Consider the following 21,246-nt stretch of genomic DNA (forward strand, 5'->3'; position numbering starts at 1 on the left):
ACTAGGTGCTGAGTCTTGACCCGGCCAAAATATCCCACCTGGGGAGAGTCGTGACAGAGTTGTAGAGTTGTATTTCTCGGCATTCTGGGGGGACGTATCTACACCCTTTTCCAGTAGGTTATCCGCCTCAGACGCCGTGGGGTTTCCTTCCCTATCTATGGACTCCTGTTCATTGGGAGGGACCCTATGGGCTGAGGCTGAGGCATTACAGTGAGCAGGTCTTGGAATTATGAGGCTTGAGGATGCAGAAGGTTTCAGGGTTCAAATCCTCTAGGTCAGCGTAATGTTCCCCTTTCTGGGACAGTGTGTCAGTTGGAATGCCTCCACCTGGCTGCTTTGGGGATTAGCTGGTTCCAGGTTCCTCCTGTCGGTTCCTTGCCCTGTGGTCTCCCTCTTTCTCCAGAACTCGGGGTGCTCCTTCTTCATGACTCAACCCTCCGGCCAGGTCACTATAGTCCTCCCTTTCCGGTGTATGAACATCTCTTCGGACAACCGTCCTAGGCAGTCTGCGCTCTACTGCCACTCCCCCCGGGGCTGGTAGGGGAACCCGGGCCCACCCACTACTCCGGGTCCCAGTCCAGTCCGCTTTTCCTCAGACCCTGTTGCTCTTTCCCTGGACTCCTTCCTACTTCTCAGCCCTGCCTCCTGGCTCCCCCCGTCTCTGGGTGTACCAGCCCAAACTCCTTTCTCCCAGGGAGCAACTGCAGACTACTTCCTCCACTGCCCCCTTTCTGCTGCCAACTTCCTGTTTTCATAACCCCGGCCCACCTCCTCCCCTAGCTGGACTTCATCAGCAGGTAGGCCTTAGCACTACCTGGCTTTCCTCCAGGTGCAGTTTATAGGTTAATTGTCCTAATTTACACCTCCGGCCTTGAGTGGGGTGGGCCCCATCACAGTCGGCCTTGCTGTTTTTGGCTCCTGGGTGATAGAAGATTTTGAAATTGACGTGTGAAAAGAACAGGACCCACTGAAGTTGTTTCTGGTTAAGGGCCTTGGCCCTACACAAGTATTCTAAGTTCTTATGGTCTGTATACACCTGGCTGGGGTCCCAGGCCCCTTCACACACACATCTCCCCTGGGGAGAGGATGGAGAACAAACACGTGACAGATATCGGGTCACAAAGCTTAATGCCTAACTAGAAGGCGATGAGTGCCGAATAAGAACGTATACGGACTAGAGCAGAGGCGAGGCAGGGGAGACGGTATCCCTCCAGGAGGGTAGATCTAAGCCTGGAGAACACCTCTGTGAAGAACTGGAATGGCAGAATGGCGTAGTTGGGTTTGTTTAAGGGATGATTTCGCACAGACAACACTACTGACGATTGAGGTATCGGGTGGGCATTATTCACGGTATTTCTATCACACAGCATGTACAGGCCCCAACGGAGATCAGGGCTCCATTGTGCCAGGGGCCTAGTGAAAGGCAATCCCTTTACCCAAGAGCTGACGATCTAAATAGACAGGAGTAAAGGACCTGGGGATTACAGTGGATGAGAAGCTGGATATGAGTCAGCAGTGTGCCCTTGTTGCCAAGAAGGCCAACAGCATATTGGGCTGTATTAGTAGGAACATTGCCAGCAGATCGAGGGAAGTGATTATTCCCCTCTATTCGGCACTGGTGAGGCCACATCTGGAGTATTGCGTCCAGTTTTGGTCCCCCCACTACAGAAGGGATGTGGACAAATTGGAAAGAGTCCAGCAGAGGGCAACGAAAATGATCAGGGGGCTGGGGCACATGACTTATGAGGAGAGGCTGAGGGAACTGGGATTGTTTAGTCTGCAGAAGAGAAAAGTGAGGGGGGATTTGACAGCAGCTTTCAACTACCTGAAGGGGGGTTCCAAAGAGGATGGAGCTCGGCTGTTCTCAGTGGTGGCAGATGACAGAACAAGGAGCAATGGTCTCAAGTTGCAGTGGGGGAGGTCTAGGTTGGATATTAGGAAACACTATTTCACTAGGAGGGTGGTGAAGCACTGGAATGGGTTCCCTAGGGAGGTGGTGGAATCTCCTTCCTTAGAGGTTTTTAAGGCCTGGCTTGACAAAGCTCTGGCTGGGATGATTTAGTTGGGGGTTGGTCCTGCTTTGAGCAGGGGGTTGGACTAGATACCTCCTGAGGTCCCTTCCAACCCTGATATTCTCTGATTCTAGGAGAGACAAGGGTCGAAGGGGAAGCCACTTGCTGGACGTCACCCAGCAGGTTGGAGTTGGGCCTAGAACCGAGGTCTCCTGAGTGCCAGGCCAGCCCCCTGCCTGCAGAACCTGCTGTAGAGCAGTAATATGAATGGATGGTAGACGGTGTCATGGCGACAGTCTGGGAGTGCAACCAGGTGCCACACGGGACAGGCACCACACAGGGCAGAGCCAGGGCAGGCTTCTCACACACACGGCTCTGCCCGGGGGTCTCAGCTCGGACTCAGGGGGACCTTCTCTAAGGTCTCGTTCACTCTTCCGGGCCCACCCAGTTTTTGGCATCCCTGCTGAGGCTGCCAGCGGGGGGTTGGAGGAGTCAGTGGTGCTGGGGGGTTCTTGGGCCGGCCTGCTGGCAAAGGAGGCCTTGAGGTGCATCTCACAGCCAGCCAATGAGGGACAGCTGTTGGGAAGGGCGAACTGGGCCAGCTAGGAACAGGGGATTCAAACTCCAGCCACCATTACCAATCCTCCGGGCCAGGCACCCCTCCCTGCAGGAAACGTCCATGGATACCGGGGGCCTGGTGGTCCCAGCACTTGCAATGCCACGAGAACCCCACATCCAGCATCTCTGGTGTTAGCATAAAGCAGAGACGGGTCCGCCCTCGCCCCACGTGTCCTGGCCGCCCCTGCTGCAGAAGGAGACGGGGAGGGATGGGCAGAGAGGCGAGGTCCTACCTCGTTGTGAGGGAGTCCGGCAGCAGAGAAGATGGGGATCTTCTGCCCCCTGGCGATGCTGTTCATGACGTCGATGGGCGAGATGCCAGTCTGGATCATCTCCTCAGGGTATATGCGACCATGAGGGTTGATAGGCTGACCTGAAACAAGAAAGCAGGAAGGGGTTATTGCAGGGGACGCTCATGGACCTGATTTGTTATTGTAGGGTCACTTAAAAGACCTGGATGGTTTTGTGGGGATAGGGAAATGAACTGTTAGATATGAAAAATACAAAAACCTCTCATAGAGGGGGAAAATAGTCCAAATAGAGAGAGAGAGAGAGAGAGAGAGAGAGGCCCAGAAAGATGAGTGTCGTTCTGGGCCTGCTGTCCTGGGCAATGGCCCCTTAAAATCTATAGGGCAGTGGTTGCATGAGAGTGATCAGGTGTGCAGGAATCCAGGTCCCTGCAGGGCAGTCTGTGTGTTATTACACAGGCATCACTTCGACGCCCATGTGTGAAAATGTGCCCCCTGGAAGTTGACATTGCCCCCCCCCCCCCAAGATACGTCCATGCAAATGTAACCACGGCAGGCAGAACATAGTTTCAGATCTCCCCAGTGGCCGGGCCATATAGAGGTTTATGAGTCTGCTACCACCTCTGAACTAACAGACTGAGCCCTTTAGATCAAGCAGTAGAGGCTTGTGCTTTTAGACACAGGTTCAGTCCCCGAGATGACCCACACAGTGGTGTCATTTCAACTGGGGGTCAATCGGGGGCTGTTCCACTGTGGGTTGTGCTAGTGAAGTCAGTGGGAGCTGCAAGCACATAGCTGGGGGCAGTAAAGAGCCAGCTGTTGTTAGAGGGACATTGGCACGGTAAAAATACATTGGCCAAGTCGTGTAGTCCTCACTCAGCTTCACAGAGGGAGGTTTTGCCTGAATAAAAGCTACATAAGGGCTTCTGGATCTAACATCACCTTAGATTACTACCGCTGAAAGTAATTGAGAAACCTAACATAGTGTTCTATTGAAATGTGCCAATGGTCACTATCAGGTGAGTCTATGCCTTGGTCTACACCAGGAAATTAGGTCGGTATAACTACACTTAGAGGTGTGAAAAATCCACACCCTACAGCGACGCAGTTATACCGACCTAACCCCTGTTGTAGACAGTTTTAGGTCGACGGGCGAATTCTCCTGTGGACTTAGCTACCGTCTCTCCGGGAGGTGCAGCGCCTACGCCAGTGGGAGAACCTCACCCATTGGCATAGGGAGCGGCTTCCCTGAAGGGCTGCAGCAGCACAGCTGCCCCATTTCAGTGTAGACAAGCCCTTAGGCCCAAAGACAATCACATACCTTGTTAAAGCTAGTGGTGCCAGGCTCGCCATCTGACTCAACAGACGGAACAATCAAGCCCCTTTATGTAGTAAAAACAGCTGCAACCGTGCAAGGCAACAGGCCGCCTGGCAACACAGAGCTAACCCAGTTAGATTCAAAGAGGTTTCACTGATTGCAAAGGCAGAGGCTGGATATTCATAGAATCGTAGGACTGGAAGGAACCTCGAGAGGTCTTCTAGTCCAGTCCCCTGCACTCATGGCAGGACTAAGGATTATCTAAAGTCAGACCATCCCTGACAGGTGTTTGTCTAACTTGCTCTTTAAAACCTCCAGTGACTGAGATTCCACTATTGACTATTGATTGTGGATGTTGGAGGCAGAGGGAGGAGTTGTGAGTGCGATGCAGAGAGGAAACAGAGGGACAAAGCTTCTTGGGCACAGAGCTGGCTGGAGGGGCAGATGGGGATTTCTGAGCAGGGAACCTGTTCCTGTTTGTTCCCACTGTGCTCTGGGAAGCAGGACTCTGTGTACGGTTTTTGTAAACAAACAACCCTTCACCGAAGAATATACCCGAGTCCAAGCTTCAATTTCTCATCCTCACCGAAACAGCCCAGCAAGACCCCGGATGTTGGCTAACCCCTGGGACCAAAGAGGCAACACTATTCTTTGGAGCCTCATCTAACTCACACTGGCCAGGAAGATCTCCCCACTGACTTCAGTTCCCTTCTTACCCTTCACTTGGCTTGGGCAATTAAAACAGCTTGGTCCATTTCATTGGTCCTTGTCAGTCCCTAGTCAATTTCACCTGCAGAGTCTCATGCACAAGCCCAGTGCTGCAATGTTTGTATTGCAAACACCAAAGAACAATGGTTATTTGTTCACAAAAATAACTGTTCACATTGGAATTTATTACCTATTAATAAAAAAACACCTTGGTAACTTGGTCAAATTCAAGCCCAGCAGCCTCTTGCTAATGTGATCTGAAACCTTTAGTGCTGGCTTACCTGGTTCAGGGACTAGGGCCTGGCCCTTGGTAGCCAGGAGACCTGGGTTCTTTGGATCTGCCACTGACTTGCTCTGTGATCTTGGTCGAGTCATGGCCTGTCTCAGTCTCAGTTTCCCCACCTGTAAAATTGGGATCTGCCTGCCCCCCTTTGCAAAGTACAAACATAACAACGGCCATACTGGGTCAGACCAATGGTCCATCTACTATCCTGTCTTCTGACAGTGGCCAATGCCAGGTGCTTCAGAAGTAGGGTTACCAGATAGCAACTGTGAAAAAACGGGACAGGGGGTGGGGGGTAATAGGCGCCTATATACGAAAAAGTTCCAAAAAACGGGACTGTCCCTTTAAAAACGTGACGGCTGGTCACCCTATTCAGAAGGAATGCACAAAACAGGGCAATTATTGAGTGATCCATCCCCTGTCATCCAGTCCCAGCTTCTGGCAGTCAGAGGTTTAGGGACACCAGAGCATGGGGTTGCATCCCTGCCCATCTTGTCTAATAGCCATTGATGGACCTGTTCTCCTTGGCCTCTCTGCTATGACTGACAGCTAGAGGGCCACTCAGTGTCATCCCAACACACAGGAAGACATGGTCCGTGCCCCTTAGATCATGCGCTCAACATCCCTTGCCAACTTAATTTCTTGCAACGGGCTTACCGTTAATATCGAGAAAATCCTCGGCCATAACAGCTGGGCCTTTGTCGATGGGTTTTGCAGAACCGTTAAAAACCCGACCTGCAAAGGGAAATAAACGCTACTTAACATTTGGCCTTGAGGATAACAAAGTCATCACTGACAGCGTTTGCCGACCACACAAAGATTGGGGGAGCGGTAAATAACGCAGAGGCAGGTCAGTAATACAGAGAGAGCCGGACTGCTTGGTAAACTTGGTGCAAGCAAACAACATGTGTTGGGGACACCCCCTCGTCCCTCCTGGGCTTTGCACCCTTCATCGAGAACCGCGCTGGTTCCAGCGCTTGTTTTCTAGGCTCAGAAAAGCTGCAGACCCAGCTAGTCCACTTAACGCGGCTCCCGTCCCCAGAGGGGACTTGCCCCAGGTCGCACCAGAAGACCATAGCAGAGTAAGGAATCAAAGCAAGGTTTTCAGAGTCCCTAGCCAGCATCCTAACCACTGAGCCATCCTCCCTCTCCCGCAGAGCCTGGGCTCTCCCCAGGGCTGGTTGCAAATGGAAGCCATTTTGCATGCAACACCTGCCCATCCAACGGACAGCGGTCAGCTGGTTGCTCAATGCCTATTGAAATCAATGGGGGTCTTTCCTCCTACTTCGAAGGGCCCTAATGAGCCAGGTGCTTTGTTTTACTGGATGTTTCCTTCAGCAGCTCACCCCTCCTCCCGCCTCTGCTTTTGCTTCGGTGATAAATTAAACAGCTGTGTGTCTAAGACAAATAGAGGCGCAGTGAATACCAAGGTTACTGACCTTTCATGGTCAGTGGCTCCCTCTTCCCAGCGCCATCTCGATATTGATCTTTATCTGCTGTGACAAGGACAATGCTTTCCCCGGTCCTCTTAAAGGGCCAGAAGAGAGTCCTATAGGGTAATCGCCGGCGTACGGGGAGAAAGGGCTGAAGCGGGGGAGCACTAACGCTGCGCTATCGATTCCCCAGTGCGGCAATGGCTGATAGCAGATCTATAATGGGGCTTCGGCGTGGGAGTGCCGGCGGAGCGTGCTCAGGAGAAAGAGGCACAGAGCGCAAATGTTCACTCCCTCCCTCAGGAGAACACCTGGGTTTTAAGCCCTGCGCGCTGAGGCCCGTTCGGGGCTTGGCTGGAGCGTCTCGTTCACTGGTCTAGAACTTAACGAGGGTCATGGAAGCCCAGGGGAAGGATGGGGAGGGTCACCCAACCTGACCCCTGGCTGGACTCCTCCCTTCACACCAACATGTAACCCCCAGCAAGGCGGTTCTCCCCTCTCTAATCCAGGTCTCCCTTCCCTCCCTTGAATCTCTTAAGTCAAGCTGCTCCCACCACCGTCTTCACCGTCTGGGAGGCTGCCCTGCTGGGCTGGCTTCCCCTGAAGACGCAGGCTAAGCTTTTCCTGCCTTAGCCACAGCTCCTTGGGTAGCTGTCTCTGGGGAGCGTGCACCATGTCGTTTCCTTTGCGGTGTGCATCCAAGGGGACAGTACAGGCCGTGGCCACGTCTCAGTCTACACAGAGCCCTTCCTTGCCTAGATTCCACAGTCTACACAGAGCCCCCTGCCTCATCCCCCTGCCTTTGTATCGCTTCTCTGGCCGGTCTCTCGTTCTCCTCTCTCCTTCCTGGACTCTCAGGACGAGCGAGGCGCTGACCTTGGCCCGGATCCTGGACTCCGCTGAGGCTGCATTGCTCTGGCAGCGCAAAGCCACTGGAAACTTGGATCATCCAGTTCCCTGAGGTCTTCCCCCTCATATGGGAATCTCTGGGTGGCCAGCGGCCAGGGCAGTGGCTGCTACCCTGTTTCCCCTCCTGTGTCGCCCCCGCAGAACATGGGGGAGTGACTTGGACAAAGGGGGGACAAAGGGAGCTTCAGAGCAGCACAGTAATGACCTTGGATTTACGTACGATTCCCCTGATCAGTACGTCCCAGCAGAGCAGATTAGGGCTGAACCGGGTCCGTGCAGACCGCCTGGAGAGGTACGCTGCCTGGACAGACTTCATACTCTTTGCAGCACTCGCAGGGACACCGTCAGGATAAAAATAGTGGCCTACGTTTTCAAAAGGGGCTTAGGGTTTTGGGTGTCCAGCTCCGTGCGCCTCAAAGAGGCCTGATTAGCAGAAAGGACCACGCGCCCATCCTCTGGAAATCAGGCCCCTTTAAGGTGTCTGTAGAGGAGCGGACTCACCCCTGCGGCACCTCCTGCTGATCGTCTCAGGGAATTAGCTCTTACAGCCTTGGAGCGCCCTCTGCAGGCCGGTGATCCACCGGTCCTCTGGCCCTGTGTCCCTCCCTGGACCCCAGTGCCCTTTTGTCTGGGGTGCTGCCCCCTGGCAGTAACCCCACAGTCTTAGGGTCACCCCTCCCTGGGGAACCCCCACCCACTATCCCCACCTCACCTCAGAATAAGGCCACTGCCAGTCGCCAACTAGCCCCCGCTCCCTGGGGCAGACTGCAGTATAGGCCACTCATCACAGGCAAGGTTGGGTTTGGACCCACTGCCTTGGCCTGCCCCTGGGCTGCCCTCTGCACCCCCCGGTACCCCTTGGCCTCCCACTAGGCCGCAGCCTGGAGCTATCCAGGCTGGAGCTCCTCAGCCTGTCCCCAGCCCTGTGCCACTCAGGTGCTCTGTCTCCCTGCAGCCAGGCCTTTCTCCCTCTGAAGGCAGAGAGAGACTGTTTGGCCTCTGGCTCCCAGCCTTTGTATACAGGCCAGCTGTGGCCTGATTGGGGCGTGGCCCAGCTGCGGCCGCTTCCCCAATCAGCCCAGCTTTTAGAGCTGCAGCCCTCTGCAGGGCTGCTTTCAAGCCCTGCCAGGCAGGAGCGGGTGTCCACCCCGCTACACAGTCTCAACTCGGGCACCCAAAAATTGAAGTCGCTTTTGAAAATGGAGGCCAAAACCCAGTAGTAAAAGGCCCTTTCCTGGGTTACTACTAACAACCCGAGTTATTAACACGGAGAGATGTCTGGACAAATCACATTCACCTTTCAGCACGGAGGCTGCTTAGCTGCCTTTTATCCTTCACTCCCGGTGAGCAATGAAACCCAGACGGGTCACTTCCACTTCCTGATTTTCAGGTCTTAGCCCAAGGCTGTTGCAGGGTAGGGTTACCATATGTCCGGTTTTTCCCGGACATGTCCGGCTTTTTGGTAATCAAACCCCCGTCCGGGGGGAATTTCCAAAAAGCCGAACATGTCCGGGAAAAATACTCCCTGGCTTAGCTTAGAGCGGGCGCCGGGGGCTGCTGTGCTCCCTGACTCCTGGGCTCTGTAAGCGCCGAGCTGCCCGAGCGCTACCGGCTTTGGGCAGCCCCCATGCCTCTGGACCCTGCGCCCCTGGCCGGGCACTTCCCCTCCCGGGCTCCGGGGGCGCAGGGTCCGGAGGCATGGGGGCTGCCCGAAGCTGCGCTGGGGAAGCACCGGCCGGGGGTGCAGGGTCTGGAGGCTGCCCGGCAAACCGTGAAGCCGGTAGCGCTCGGGCAGCCCTGTTCGCGTGGCTGGGAGGGAGGAGGGGGAATGCGAGGCGCTCAGGGGAGGGGGCGGAGTTAGGGCGGGGAAGGGGCGGAGTTGGGGCCGGGGGGGTGGGGAAGGGCCCCGTGGAGTGTCCTCTTTTTTTATTTTTTAAATATGTTAACCCTATTGCAGGGGAAGGTTTGCATTTTTTAAACGAAACCCTCTCTCATTGAAAACGGTCTAGATAATCCTTAGTCCTGCCATGAGTGCAAGGGACTGGACTAGACGACCTCTCGAGGACCCTTCCAGTCCTACGATTCTAGGATTCTCCGAAAACCCTTGTAGCTCAAGTGATACGGGCTGGTGTTTATGGAACAGAATTAATGCAACTGTTTGTTTCAAGTGAAAGAAACAGCTGGCCAGTCATCATTAGTAATACTGCAGTTAACACTGAGAGGCACTAAATGGAGCTCAGGGGCCCACTGTGCTAGGCACTGTACATACAGAGGCGGATTAAGATGTATTGGGGCCCTACATTCGGGCCAACCACACTCCCCTCGCCACGGAGCCCTGTCCCCTGCTCCTTCTTTTCCTAGGGTTGCCAACTTTCTAATGGCGCAAAACCGAATACCCCTGCCCCGCCCCTGGCACCGCCCCTTCACGGAGGCCCCGCCCCTGCATGCTCCATCTCCCCTCCCTTTGTCGCTTGCTCTCCCCCACCCTCACTCACTTTCACTGGGCTGGGGCAGGAGATTGGGGTGTGTGAAGGGGTGAGGGCTCTGGCTGGGGGTGTGAGCTCTGGGGTGGGGCTGGGGGAGAGGGCTCTGGGCTGGGGCAGGGGGTTAGGGTGCGGGGGGGGGTATGGGTTCTGGGCTGGGGGTGTGGACTTTGGGTGGGGCCAGAAATGAGGGGTTCAGGGTGTGGGAGAGGGCTCCAGGCTGGGGCAGAGGGTTGGGGTGAGGGCTCTGGCTCGGATGTGGACTCTGGGGTGGGGCAGGGGATGAGGGTTTGGGATGAGGGAGGGGGCTCCAGGCTGGGCCAAGGGGTTGGGGTGTGGGAGAGGGTTTTGGGGGAGGGGTCTCAGCAGCACTTATCGCTGCTCCCGGTAAGTGGCTGCCAGGTCTCTGCAGCCCCTGGACACATGGGCGGCCAGGGAGGCTCCACGTGCTGCCCTTGCGCCCACTGGCACCGCCCCCGCAGCTCCCATTGGTCATGGTTCCCAGCCAATGGGAGCTGCGGAGCCGGCCCTCAGGGCGGGGGCAGCACGCGGAACCTCCCTGGCCGCCCACGCACCTAGGGGCCACAAGTACCTGGCGGCCACTTCCAGGAGCCGTGTGGAACTAGGGCAGGTCGACCAGAGCCGCCCGGGTCCCTTTTTGACCAGGCGTTCTGGTCAAAAAACCAGATGCCTGGCAACCCTACGTCTTCCCCCTGAGGGTCTACCCCCTGGCCAGGCTGGAAGCTGGAGCTGGGCTGTGGTAAGCACCGCCCAGGGACCCTGGGCTGCTGTGGGAAGCCCCGGACCTTCCATCTGCTGTGGGCGGCACGGCCCAGGGGGCAGGGGCATGGGGAGGGGCTGCTCTTGGGCACCTTGCTCACCGCCTGGCTCTGGTTTCTGGCTTGGTCACGGGGCAGGGCCTCGAGGGGAAAAGAAGGAGCAGGGGGCGGGGCCACTGTTCTAGCACCAGTGGCCCCGCCCCTTCTATGCAGGTTCCAATGCTCCTGTGAGGAACCCCAAATTGACCGGGGCCCCAGGCACAGGCCCCATGTGTTAATCCGCCCCTGTGTCCATACCATAGGGGCTGGAACTAGGGGGGCTGCCACACCCCTGGTCTCCATTATATACCACGTTTACAGTTTGGTTCAGTGGCTCTCAGCACCCCCACTATACAAATTGTTCCATACACGTGCTATGAGACAGTCTCTGCTCTGAAGAGTTGACATCTAGACAAGAAAAGAGAGGATTGTTATACCCACTTTACAGATGGGGAGCTGAGGCATAGAAATTTTTTACCAGAGGTCACCCAGAGAGTCTGTGACAAACTGGGAACTCGAATTCACAGCTCCTGAGTCCCAGCCCAGTGCATTAACACAAGCCCAAAGGGGGCCTGGACTAGCTCTAGGTACAGTCATGAAATCTGCATAATAACCACAAGGCCCAGAATGCCCATCTGCAATTGCATCGATTCTAAGGCCCGAAGGCATCTCTGTTTTAGTCTAACCTCCTGCACAGCACAGGCCAGAGACCTAATTCCTGTCTGAACCAGAGCAGAGCATTTAGAAAAAACCTCCGACCCAGATTTAAAAATTGACAGTGATGGAGAATTCACCACGACCCTTGGGAAGTTGAGCCAGCAGTTAATTAACCTCAATGTTAAATCTCTGTGCCTTATTTCCAGTCTGAATTTCTCTAGCTTCAACTTGCAGCCATTGGATCGTGTCAGACCTTTCTCTGCTAGACTGAAGAGCCCATTTGTGAATTCTGTTCCCCCTGTAGGTACCCATGTGATCGAGTCACCCCTTCACCATCTCTTTGTTAAACTAAACAGATCGAGTTCCTTGAGTCTATCGCTATAAAGCAGGTGTTCTAGTCCTTTAATCGTTCTCATGGCTCTTCTCTGAGCCCTCCCCAATAGATCAACATTGTTCTTGAATTGTGGATGCAGGATTCCAGCAGCGGTCACACCAGTGCCAAATACAGAGGTCAAATCACCTCCCCACTCCTACTCAATAATCCTGTTTATGCATCCAAGGTTTGCATTAGCTCTTTTGGCCACAAGGTTGCACTGGGTGCTCATTTTCATTAGCCAGCATGATCCCCAAGTCTATTTCCGAGTCACTGCTGGCCGGGATAGATTCCCCCAGCCTGGAAGCACGGCCCACCAAGTGCTAGAAAATGAACGGAAGGGAATACACCTGCCTAAGGAGTTGGAGTGACTTAATAGCTCCCCGCCCCCCATCTCTATATTCTGTGGGTCGGGTGAAAACAGCCTTTCCTCATGGCACTGTGGGAGTTTAGTTCCCAGCCGGAACCCCTAAGAGCAGAATAATCAGCCAAAAAACAAAATCAAATTGTGGGGGAGATCAAAGTGATGCTTGGACCCTTGCAAACAGCCCAGGTTGGGTTTGGGGACAGTTCTCATTGTGTCTCAATGTGCTCTGCGGACCTTGCCTTGCCTGGCTTCCTATGGGGCAGCCCCAGTGTGGATGGCTCTGGCCTGTGTCATGCCAATTGGGCCAGTGGGCTGCTAAAGGTATCCCCAAGATGCTGGTGTCGGCTGGCGGCCTAATTAATGGAGGTATCCTATCTCCTAGAACTGGAAGGGACCTTGAAAGATCATCAAGTCCAGCCCCCTGCCTTCACTAGCAGGACCAAGTACTGATTTTGCCCCAGATCCCTAAGTGGCCCCCTCAAGGATTGAACTTACAACCCTGGGTTTAGCAGGCCAATGCGCAAACCACTGAGCTATCCCTCCCCCCCATGGCCTAGCCATGGACAAGCCCAGCAGGCCTCAGTGCACCTCCAGGGGAAGGCTTTGCCCATCAGGCTAGGAAGGCGCTGGATGACTTTGGCGTCAGCTCTTGATCCTGCGAGTCCCTAAGTGGTGTGCAGCAGGGGCCAGGTGTGGGCATAAGTTCGGTTAAGCAGCTGCATGGAGCAGTAGGAAGCCTCCTGCACTCCTGTTCCCGTCTTCACAAGGGACAAGTCGGGGTGGAGAATGGTGGTGTCGGTTCCCCATCATGCTACGGGGACACTTAGCTGCACATTCCAGTGTCACAGCAAGGCAGGGTCAGGTTCCCCCACCTACCCAGCACCCTCTGTGTGCCAGAGCTCTGCACCTGGGCTGGGCACGATTAACTCTTTAGCGTCTCACTCTTTTCCCCTTCTTCCCACCTCACCAAAACCAAACCAAACTAGAGCCCAAACTCCCAGCTAGTATGAAACCGGGACCTCCCCTCTGTGTCCCTGGGTAGCAGACACATCCTGGAACGTGGCACGTATCCCAGCGCAGCCCCAGTGGGCAGGGAGAGAGGAGACAGGCGGTCTCCTAAAGTTTTCCAGCAAGATGAGAACAGATCCCTTAAGGAACCATCCACTGTCCAGTGATCACGTTACCCCAAGTTCCCGCACTGACACTGCCCCCTGCGCGATGCATTGCCCTTTACCATTGCCCTTTGCAGACAGGTTGGTGGCCAGTTCTCCTATTGCAAGTCGACAGGAGAGTAAGATGGCATGAGACACTCTAGCAAATACTTTACTGATGTCCAGACACTGACACATCACATCTACTGAGTTCCCGTCCCCCACTGATTTTGTCCCTGGGATTGGGTCTGCCCAGATCTGTTCTTTACAACTCCCCAATGCTGTTTCACTGCTCATGCCTCCATCGTTAGCCTCCAGGCGGTTACGGAATTGTTTTCCCCTTCACGTTGATTTGATTCCGTTACTAAGGATCCAAGTTAGATTTGCTGGACTGTCATTGCTCGGGCTCCTCTCTTGTGGGAGCCAGTTTCATGCCAGTGAAAGGTGCTGCACTGGCAGAAGTTCTCTGGTTAGCCACAGACTGCATACCGCAACGTAAGCTTCCCCCACACGGACTCCGTCCTACCCTAAAAAAGTCCCCATCGACACTGGAGCTGGAGGTATAAATTGCAGCTCGGGCAGACGTACACGCCCGCGCTCTGATCGAGCCGGTGTGCTAAAAATAGCAGCGAGGCCTTCCCAGCACAGGCAGCGGCTCAGGGACACCCCCTCCGAGCTCCTAAGAACGCATTCAGGCAGCTAGCCCGAGGCACTGCCCGTGCCTCTGTGGCCACACTTCTAAGTTAGTAAGCTAGCTCAAGCTGGGAATCACCTCTCCCAGCTGCAGCGTAGATGTCTCCAAAGAGGCCTGTGGCCTAGGGGATAGAGAACTGCAGTGGGAGTCAGGTAACCTTGGGCAAATTCCCCTTCCTGTACCTCTGTTTCCCTCCCTTTATTTCTATTACGAGCTCTTTGGGGCAGAAGCTGTCTCTTACTATGTTTATATACAGCGCCTTGCACAATGGGGCCCTGGTCTCACCTAGGTTCACTGCTACTGGTTCATTCACAGGAAAGGAGTTCAGGTTCTACATTTACTGCATCCTCGGTCACTCCTCTGAGACAAAGGGGCCAGTTATTTCCAACAAGGATGGTGCTAGTTTATATTTTTTTAAGATGCAGCCGCCTGTCATCCAGTAGGTACTAGACTGACTCATTTGATATAAGAGACAGGCCAATCATCAGATGGGAACCACCTTTAACTCGCCTCCAACCCTAGACCACATTTGAACTGGTGACCTGGAAACAAGAGATCCTGTAGGCAATCCACTAAACCCTCCTGCCCTTTGCAGTCATTAAACAATTTTACTGCCTTGTCTTCCTGCTTTGCCATTATTATTATTGCTGATTTCAATCCCTCCCGTCGCCTATTAGCGGGGCTGAGTTCTCTCTAGCGTTCCGGGTGCCTCCAGCCCGGATCTATTCGCTCGAGACCGGCCGGAAGCAAAGCCCCAGTTCCAACGCTGGGGAGTACCAGATTGCACTCTGCCGCTGGGCTGAACCAAACCCCAGGATCCAAACATCCCCAGACTTTGGTGGCTTAGAATCTGAATTTGAATAGGGATTTCTTAGCTGGCCCCTCTCTCTCTAATGCACCAGACACCCCCTGAACGCGGGATCAGATCCCAGATCCCAGCCCGCACCTTGGGCCCATGTGTGCCATCAGCAGAAACCTGTTGGCAGTATTAATTCATCCTTGGGTTTTGTGGCCTTCTGTTTTCCCCTACCAGCCTTTATAGACGGTGTGACCTTCCCCACTTCTCCTCCCCACTCCCTTCTCTGTTTCCATTACTGCTTCTTTTACCCGCTGCTTGTGGGGCCGGGCCTGTATGGAGACACACTGGCTGCTTCTGGAGCCTTTGGAATTTTGCTTTTCAGACTCACTGAGAAGTTCTATCAAAAGTCACCCAGCAGCTTTTCAGCAGAGGCCGGGAGGCGTTTCCAACAGCGCCAGTGGAACTGGACCAGCCTTTCAATCCATTTCCCAAAGCGCCTGCAGCTAGGCTGACCAGAGAGCAAGTGTGAAAAATCGGGACACTTTTTTTCGGGATGGGAGCATAGTTGCATATATAAGACAAAGCCCCTAATATTGGGATGGTCCCGAAGATATCGGGATGTCTGGTCACCCTACCTGCAGCCCCTATCTCAGCGCAGGTGAAACAATGGTAAAGATTGAGCAAAGGAAAGTGAATCTCTATGCAGACAAATCACAAGTTGCAAATGTAAAATCAGCACCAGGCTACCGGCTCTGGCAGTAACTTGTTGCTGTTTATTTTTTCGAGTGAGATCCATGTAGTGAGATAAATTCGTTCTCAATGCTCTTATGGACCTACCTAGCATGTCCTCGGAAACAGGTGTCCGGAGGATGTCCCCGGTAAACTCGCAGGATGTCTTCTTGGCATCGATCCCAGATGTTCCTTCAAACACCTGCACAGACCGGGGGACAGGAACCGAATTAGTGGCAATTAGTGGGGATTAACGGCAAATGGCTGGAGAGGGCCAGGCGGGTTCAAATGAACCGAGGGGAAGGGAATCTAGAAGATAATGTTATGTGATCTGCACTGTTTAAAAAGATGCACCAGACACAGAGAGAGAGGGAGACTAGGAAGGAAGGAAGGAAAGAAGCTTTGGTATTAAGAAAACTCCTCTTTTAGGACCTGATCGAATGCCTGTCAACGGGAGTTTTTCCACTGACTTCAATGGGCTTTGGCTCAAACCTTTACTCCACCATGTCACTGGACCCTGTATGCATGTGTCTCAGCAGGCCCTCTCTCTAGCCTGGCGTAGAGCTGCACAATTGCCCGTTTATGGCCTCAAAGCAGCAGCGTATGGATCTGGGGAACTGGCGCTCACCTGGCTACCCCTCCATTTAAACCTACAATCTCCCTCATGTCTTACAGTGTAAAACCTCCGGGCTGCTGGGCCACCCAGGGAGATTTCTGTCCCTTTTCTGTCCCCTCACGGACCTGGCTGGCCTGGAGAACGATGGGGCTGTCGAACAGGGATGGCTGTAATGCTGGTACGTAATCAGTACTACCGTCAAGTGTAAGTAGTGGCTGGATCTGGGCCTGGTGATCTTGGTCAGCACTGGGGATTGAAGTGGGGCCCTCCAGAGCTAAATACACAAACCTCTATGACATGAGCGAAAGAACCCGTCTCGCCAGCTGCAATCCTGGAACAGATTCATCTCCTCTGTGGATCCGGTGCAGAGGTGGACAGGTTGCACACACTGACCCGTGGGTCACTGTTCCAGGAGCCCGATCCGTAGCTACTGGTGTAGCTGATACCAGTGGAGCTGGTCTGATTTACACCAGCTCCCGACCTGCCCCCTAAATGTAACTATGTAGGCTCAAAAGCAGGTCACCTATACATCCCTGCTCAGCAGCCCTGCCTTCACAAAGGGACAGGGTAGCGCTCTGCTTGTTCGCCTCTGGGCACAGAGCTCTGTGCTAGCCACAAAGCACACGGTGGTCCTTGGCTTCCTAGCTGCTGCTAGAATTCTTCTATCTCCCAAGCTAAGCAGTGTACGACCAGGTCAGCACTTGGATGAGAGACCTTGAGGCAGGAAGTGGAGTTTGTGTCTCAATAGGTGGCGCTCTTGAGCCAAGGCAGAACTGGAGCATGGCGCCACCTTTCAGATTTGACTTCGCAGGGGGGGAAGAGAGCTCAGGCCCTTGCAAGCTATGAAAGTCCTCAGCCAGGGATCTGTTGGTTGTGTGTGTGTGTGTGTGTGTGTGTGCGAGCGTGAAATACAGCTCCCCAACCTGAGCTGTGTCTTCAGTACAACACAAACCGAACCCCTAGCAATCAGACAGGAAGCCAGCCCCTGTCGTGGTTTGAGACACAGGAAACGGAAGCAGGCATCAGAATATCCTGCTCCTCTCTGCATTTAAATGCTCAGTGCCCCAGTCACCAGTGGGTTTGAATCCTCAGCGCTCGCTGCAGTACAGACCTCTGCCATGTGAGCAAATGAAGAAACATCAGCTGAGTAGTCGACCAGCCGCTATGGGAGAAAAGGGCACATGTGTTGCTCGCATGTAACGAGCTGTATTTCCTGTGGCTCAAGAGTTATCATCAGAGCAGCTATCCTGCTGGGAAGTTCAGTAGCATATATGACACACAAGCCCAGATGCTGCAACGAACTCGGCATGGGTGGAGGGATTCACTTGGGCAGAGCCAACTTCAGGATCAGGGCCATATTTATAGATCACGCACATCTATTATATAAACATTACACACCAGTGTTTACCTGCAATTTCTTTAGCTATCTAAGAGATCATTGCAATTTTCCATCCCAACTCCTGCCATGTGAGAAATAGCTCTTTTAAAATTGCTTTGAACCCTAGATTTGCTCAAAGAAGGCAGCGCTGGAGATCCCTGCAACTCCAAAATGAGTCCGGGAGAGGCCGGAATAAAGAAAGCATAAAACAGTCTCATTAATGCACTGGAGGTAACAGTCGGGTGGTTTAAGGGCTGTGTTTTCTCCCAGCCCACTAACGAGATCCTACCAGAGCAGCATGCTCTAGCAGAGAAGGGAATCCAAAGGCACTTTGATTGGTATAATATTTGCCACCATTTGTATTAATTAACCTCCCGACCGCTGCTTTAATTAGAGCCGTGTGGCCCCTTGGAAAGGACCGGACTGTGAAAGAATGTGGCACATTCAAGCAGGCTCATTCATAGAGCTGCAGCTGCGGCAGCAGGGAAGAAAGGAAAAGGCTGCCCGACCCCGGTGCATGTGTGTGGGTCAGGCCCTTCCTAAGCCGCTTCTGCAAAAGACGCAGGTTTTTGGAGGCTGACTCCCTAATAGGATTAGAAGGGCACTGCAAAGGTCTCTGCGCATTGGAGGAGTGAAGTTTCGCAGCTCGCCGGCAGAGGTCCCAGGCAGGTTAATGATTAGAGAGGGACAAGCCAGGAGGGAAGGTGGGCTGATTGGAAGGGACAGGGAGTTAGATTACAAAAGGTCAGGACGCTTTTAGAGAAAACAGTGACTTCTATTTTGGACGGACCCTGGTGCCCCCATGGAGACCCACAGAATCCACCCGCATGGAGGGTGCAGGATCAGGGCCACGATAAGGATCTCACAGGGAGAGACCTTTTGTGCCAGTTGTTGTGAGGGTGAGGGGTGAACTGGTGATTGTCAATGCAGAGTTTGCTGACTGGGCGGAGGGGTAGGGGGCATGGGACCTGAGAATGGCATTTCCGGGGACCTCCAGCAGGGGTCACTGGAGAGACAAAAGCTCCAGCAGGGCCAGGCCAAAGGCACATTTTAGGGGGAAATGACGTGAAGCAGAGGGAACTGGGGAACAAACTGGCTGTGCCCATGTAATTAAAGGCTGTAACCTAGTGCATGCACACAACGGGGCCAAATTCAGGTTGAAAGAGGCAACTCTAATTCTGGCATTTCCCAACTTTTGAGTGCTTGACTTCGCCACCTTAACAGTGTGTTTTAACATAGTTTTTGGTGTGTATTTCCTAGGTTTTTGAAAAAAAACAAACTGACAAAACAGGAGTGCCAACTTGTGGAACTAGGCGGGTACTCACATGGGTCACCGGAAGGGTGCGAACTGTTAGTTCCCTAGCGCAGACCTCTGCCCCGGAGCAACTGACAGCACTAGTAGGTTGTCATCCCCAACATGAACCAACCAGTAGATGGGGATGAGACACACACTTTGCCAGTGGGTTTCACTGCTATGGGCTGGCAGCCGAGGGATACTGAGACTCAGGAATCCTGGGTTCTAGTCGAGGGTCCGAGGGGAGTATCTACTCTAGTGGTTACACAGCCCCTGCGCCCGCCTGGCCTGACTCCTGTAGCCCTGACCCTTCCAGGCCACTGTCCCAGTTCCACCCCCGTCTCAAGTCCTCATTCCTGTCCCAATATCCCCCAGCTCCCTGACCCCCTTGGCTCCACGTCCCCACCCTCACTGGTTCCATGGCCCAGCAGCACACCCCAGCTCTTTGGCCCAATCAGCCCAGTCCCTCACCCCTTGGCTTCTTGTCCCAGTTCCCTCAAACCCTCGGCTTCCCTTCTCCATGCTGCCCACCTGGATCTTTGTCCCAGTCTCACCCACCACCTGTCTGGCTCCTTGTCCAACCTGCCCTCCCTCCACTGCCCCCAGACTCCTCTCCTCGCCAAGCAGACTGAGTCATCTTCTCCTTGCTGCCTGGGGGCCAGCCAGGGGGTGGCCGTTGGGAGCACAGGAGACACAGTTTCCTGCTCTCGGGTTTTGTGCCTGGCCCCTCAGCAGATGGGAAGCGCAATGCCAGAGCAAGTGTTGGCCCCAGCAGCCAAATGCCAAGTCCCTGCTCCAGAGCATGATGGGGCTACAGCTTCCCAACAAAATGCTTAAGAGTTTTATTAACATGGGCAAAAACAACCAATTTTTCCCTAGTCTTGTTCTGAGAAAAGGCTGAACCATTTTTGTTTGGGGGGGGGGGGGGGGAGAAACTTCAGCCCGAGGCAGACGCTCAGCAGGGAAAATACCAGCCCCAACGGTTACAGTTTGGCAAAGTTATAAGCCGCTGACAACGAGGTGTTATAACAGGAAGTGTTAACTAGAGGCTTTCCTACTGCGCTACATACAGTCCTAGAACCCTGCCTGTCCCCTTAGTGCTGGCCTGCTTGTAGGCCAAGAGACAGTTGCAAAGGTGGTTTTGTGAGTGTGTTGTGGCTGCCTCGTCCAAGGAGCTGGAAGCAGACCCCCCCACTCAACAGCCAGAGACACATCGATTCCAAGGGCAGATGGGAGCACTGCGGTCATCTAGTCTGATCCCCTGCATAGCCCAGGCCGGAGAAGTGCCCCAAAATAATTCCTAGAGCCGAGTTTAGAAAAACAGCCCATCTTGATTTGACAATTGCCAGTGATGGAGAACCCACCACAACTCGTGGGTAGGTTGTTCCAATGGTTAATTACCCTCCTTGTTACAAATTTACCCCTTATTTCCAGTCTGAATTTGACGAGCGTCAACTTCCAGCCACTGGATCATGTTATTCCTGCCTCTGCTGGCCTGAAGAGCCCGTAACTGAATATTTGTTATTTATAGACTGTGATCAAGTCTCCCTTTAACCTTCTCTTTGCTAAGCTAAATAGATGGAGCTCCTTGAGTCTCTCGCTAGAAGGCAGGTTTTCTAACCCTCTGATCGTTCTCATGGCTCTTCTCTGAACCCTCTCCATTTATCAATATTCTTCTTGAACTGTGGGCACCAGAACTGGATGCAGGATTCCAGCAGTGGTCACACCCGTGCCAAATACAGAAGAAAAACAACCTCTCTGGTCCTACTTGAGATTCCCCTGTTTATGCATCCGAGGATCGCATTAGCCCTTTGGCCACAGAGTCACCCTGGGAGCTCATGTTCAGCTGATTATCCACCACGACCATCAAATCTTTTTCAAAGTCGCTGCTTCCCGGGATAGAGTCCCCCGTCCTGTATGTATGACTGTTATCTTTATTCCCAGATGTAGACATGTACATTTAGCCGTATTAAAATGAACAAGGTCACTGCCAAACTTGGCGAGATTCAAGTGAGCTAGAGGGACACAATGGCTTAGTAGTGGGAATGAGGACTAGCAACTGCTGCTGCTAGGATTTGAACTGAGGGCCCAGCACGCTACAGCAAAGCCCTCTGCTACTAGAACGAAGCAGCAATTCAGCTAGCTGCTCACAGGAGTAGGCTGTTCTCTTCTGGAGAACAGGGAACAGCTGGAGGGTAGGGGCAGGATACAGAAACACCTAGACAAATTAGAGGATTGGGCCAAAAGGTTCAACAAGGACAAGTGCAGAGTCCTGCACTTAGGACGGAAGAATCCCATGCACTGCTACAGACTAGGGACCGAGTGGCTAGGCAGCAGTTCTGCAGAAAAGGACCTAGG

General features: G+C 53.7%; 1 protein-coding gene across 1 annotated transcript in view; it reads right to left on the reverse strand.

Annotated features, from left to right (window-relative positions):
* The window catches only part of ATP6V1B1 (ATPase H+ transporting V1 subunit B1), an 84,479-nt gene that overhangs the window by 17,566 nt on the left and 45,667 nt on the right, over positions 1 to 21,246 (reverse strand). Inside the window, exons 4-6 of the mRNA XM_065405026.1 lie at positions 15,709 to 15,802; positions 5,845 to 5,922; positions 2,864 to 3,003 (exon numbers count right to left, since the gene is read on the reverse strand). Of these exons, the coding sequence (XP_065261098.1) occupies positions 2,864 to 3,003; positions 5,845 to 5,922; positions 15,709 to 15,802 (312 nt within the window). The remainder of the gene's footprint in view (positions 1 to 2,863; positions 3,004 to 5,844; positions 5,923 to 15,708; positions 15,803 to 21,246) is intronic.

Source organism: Emys orbicularis, chromosome 5, assembly GCF_028017835.1.
Source record: "Emys orbicularis isolate rEmyOrb1 chromosome 5, rEmyOrb1.hap1, whole genome shotgun sequence".
Classification (NCBI taxonomy): domain Eukaryota; kingdom Metazoa; phylum Chordata; order Testudines; family Emydidae; genus Emys; species Emys orbicularis.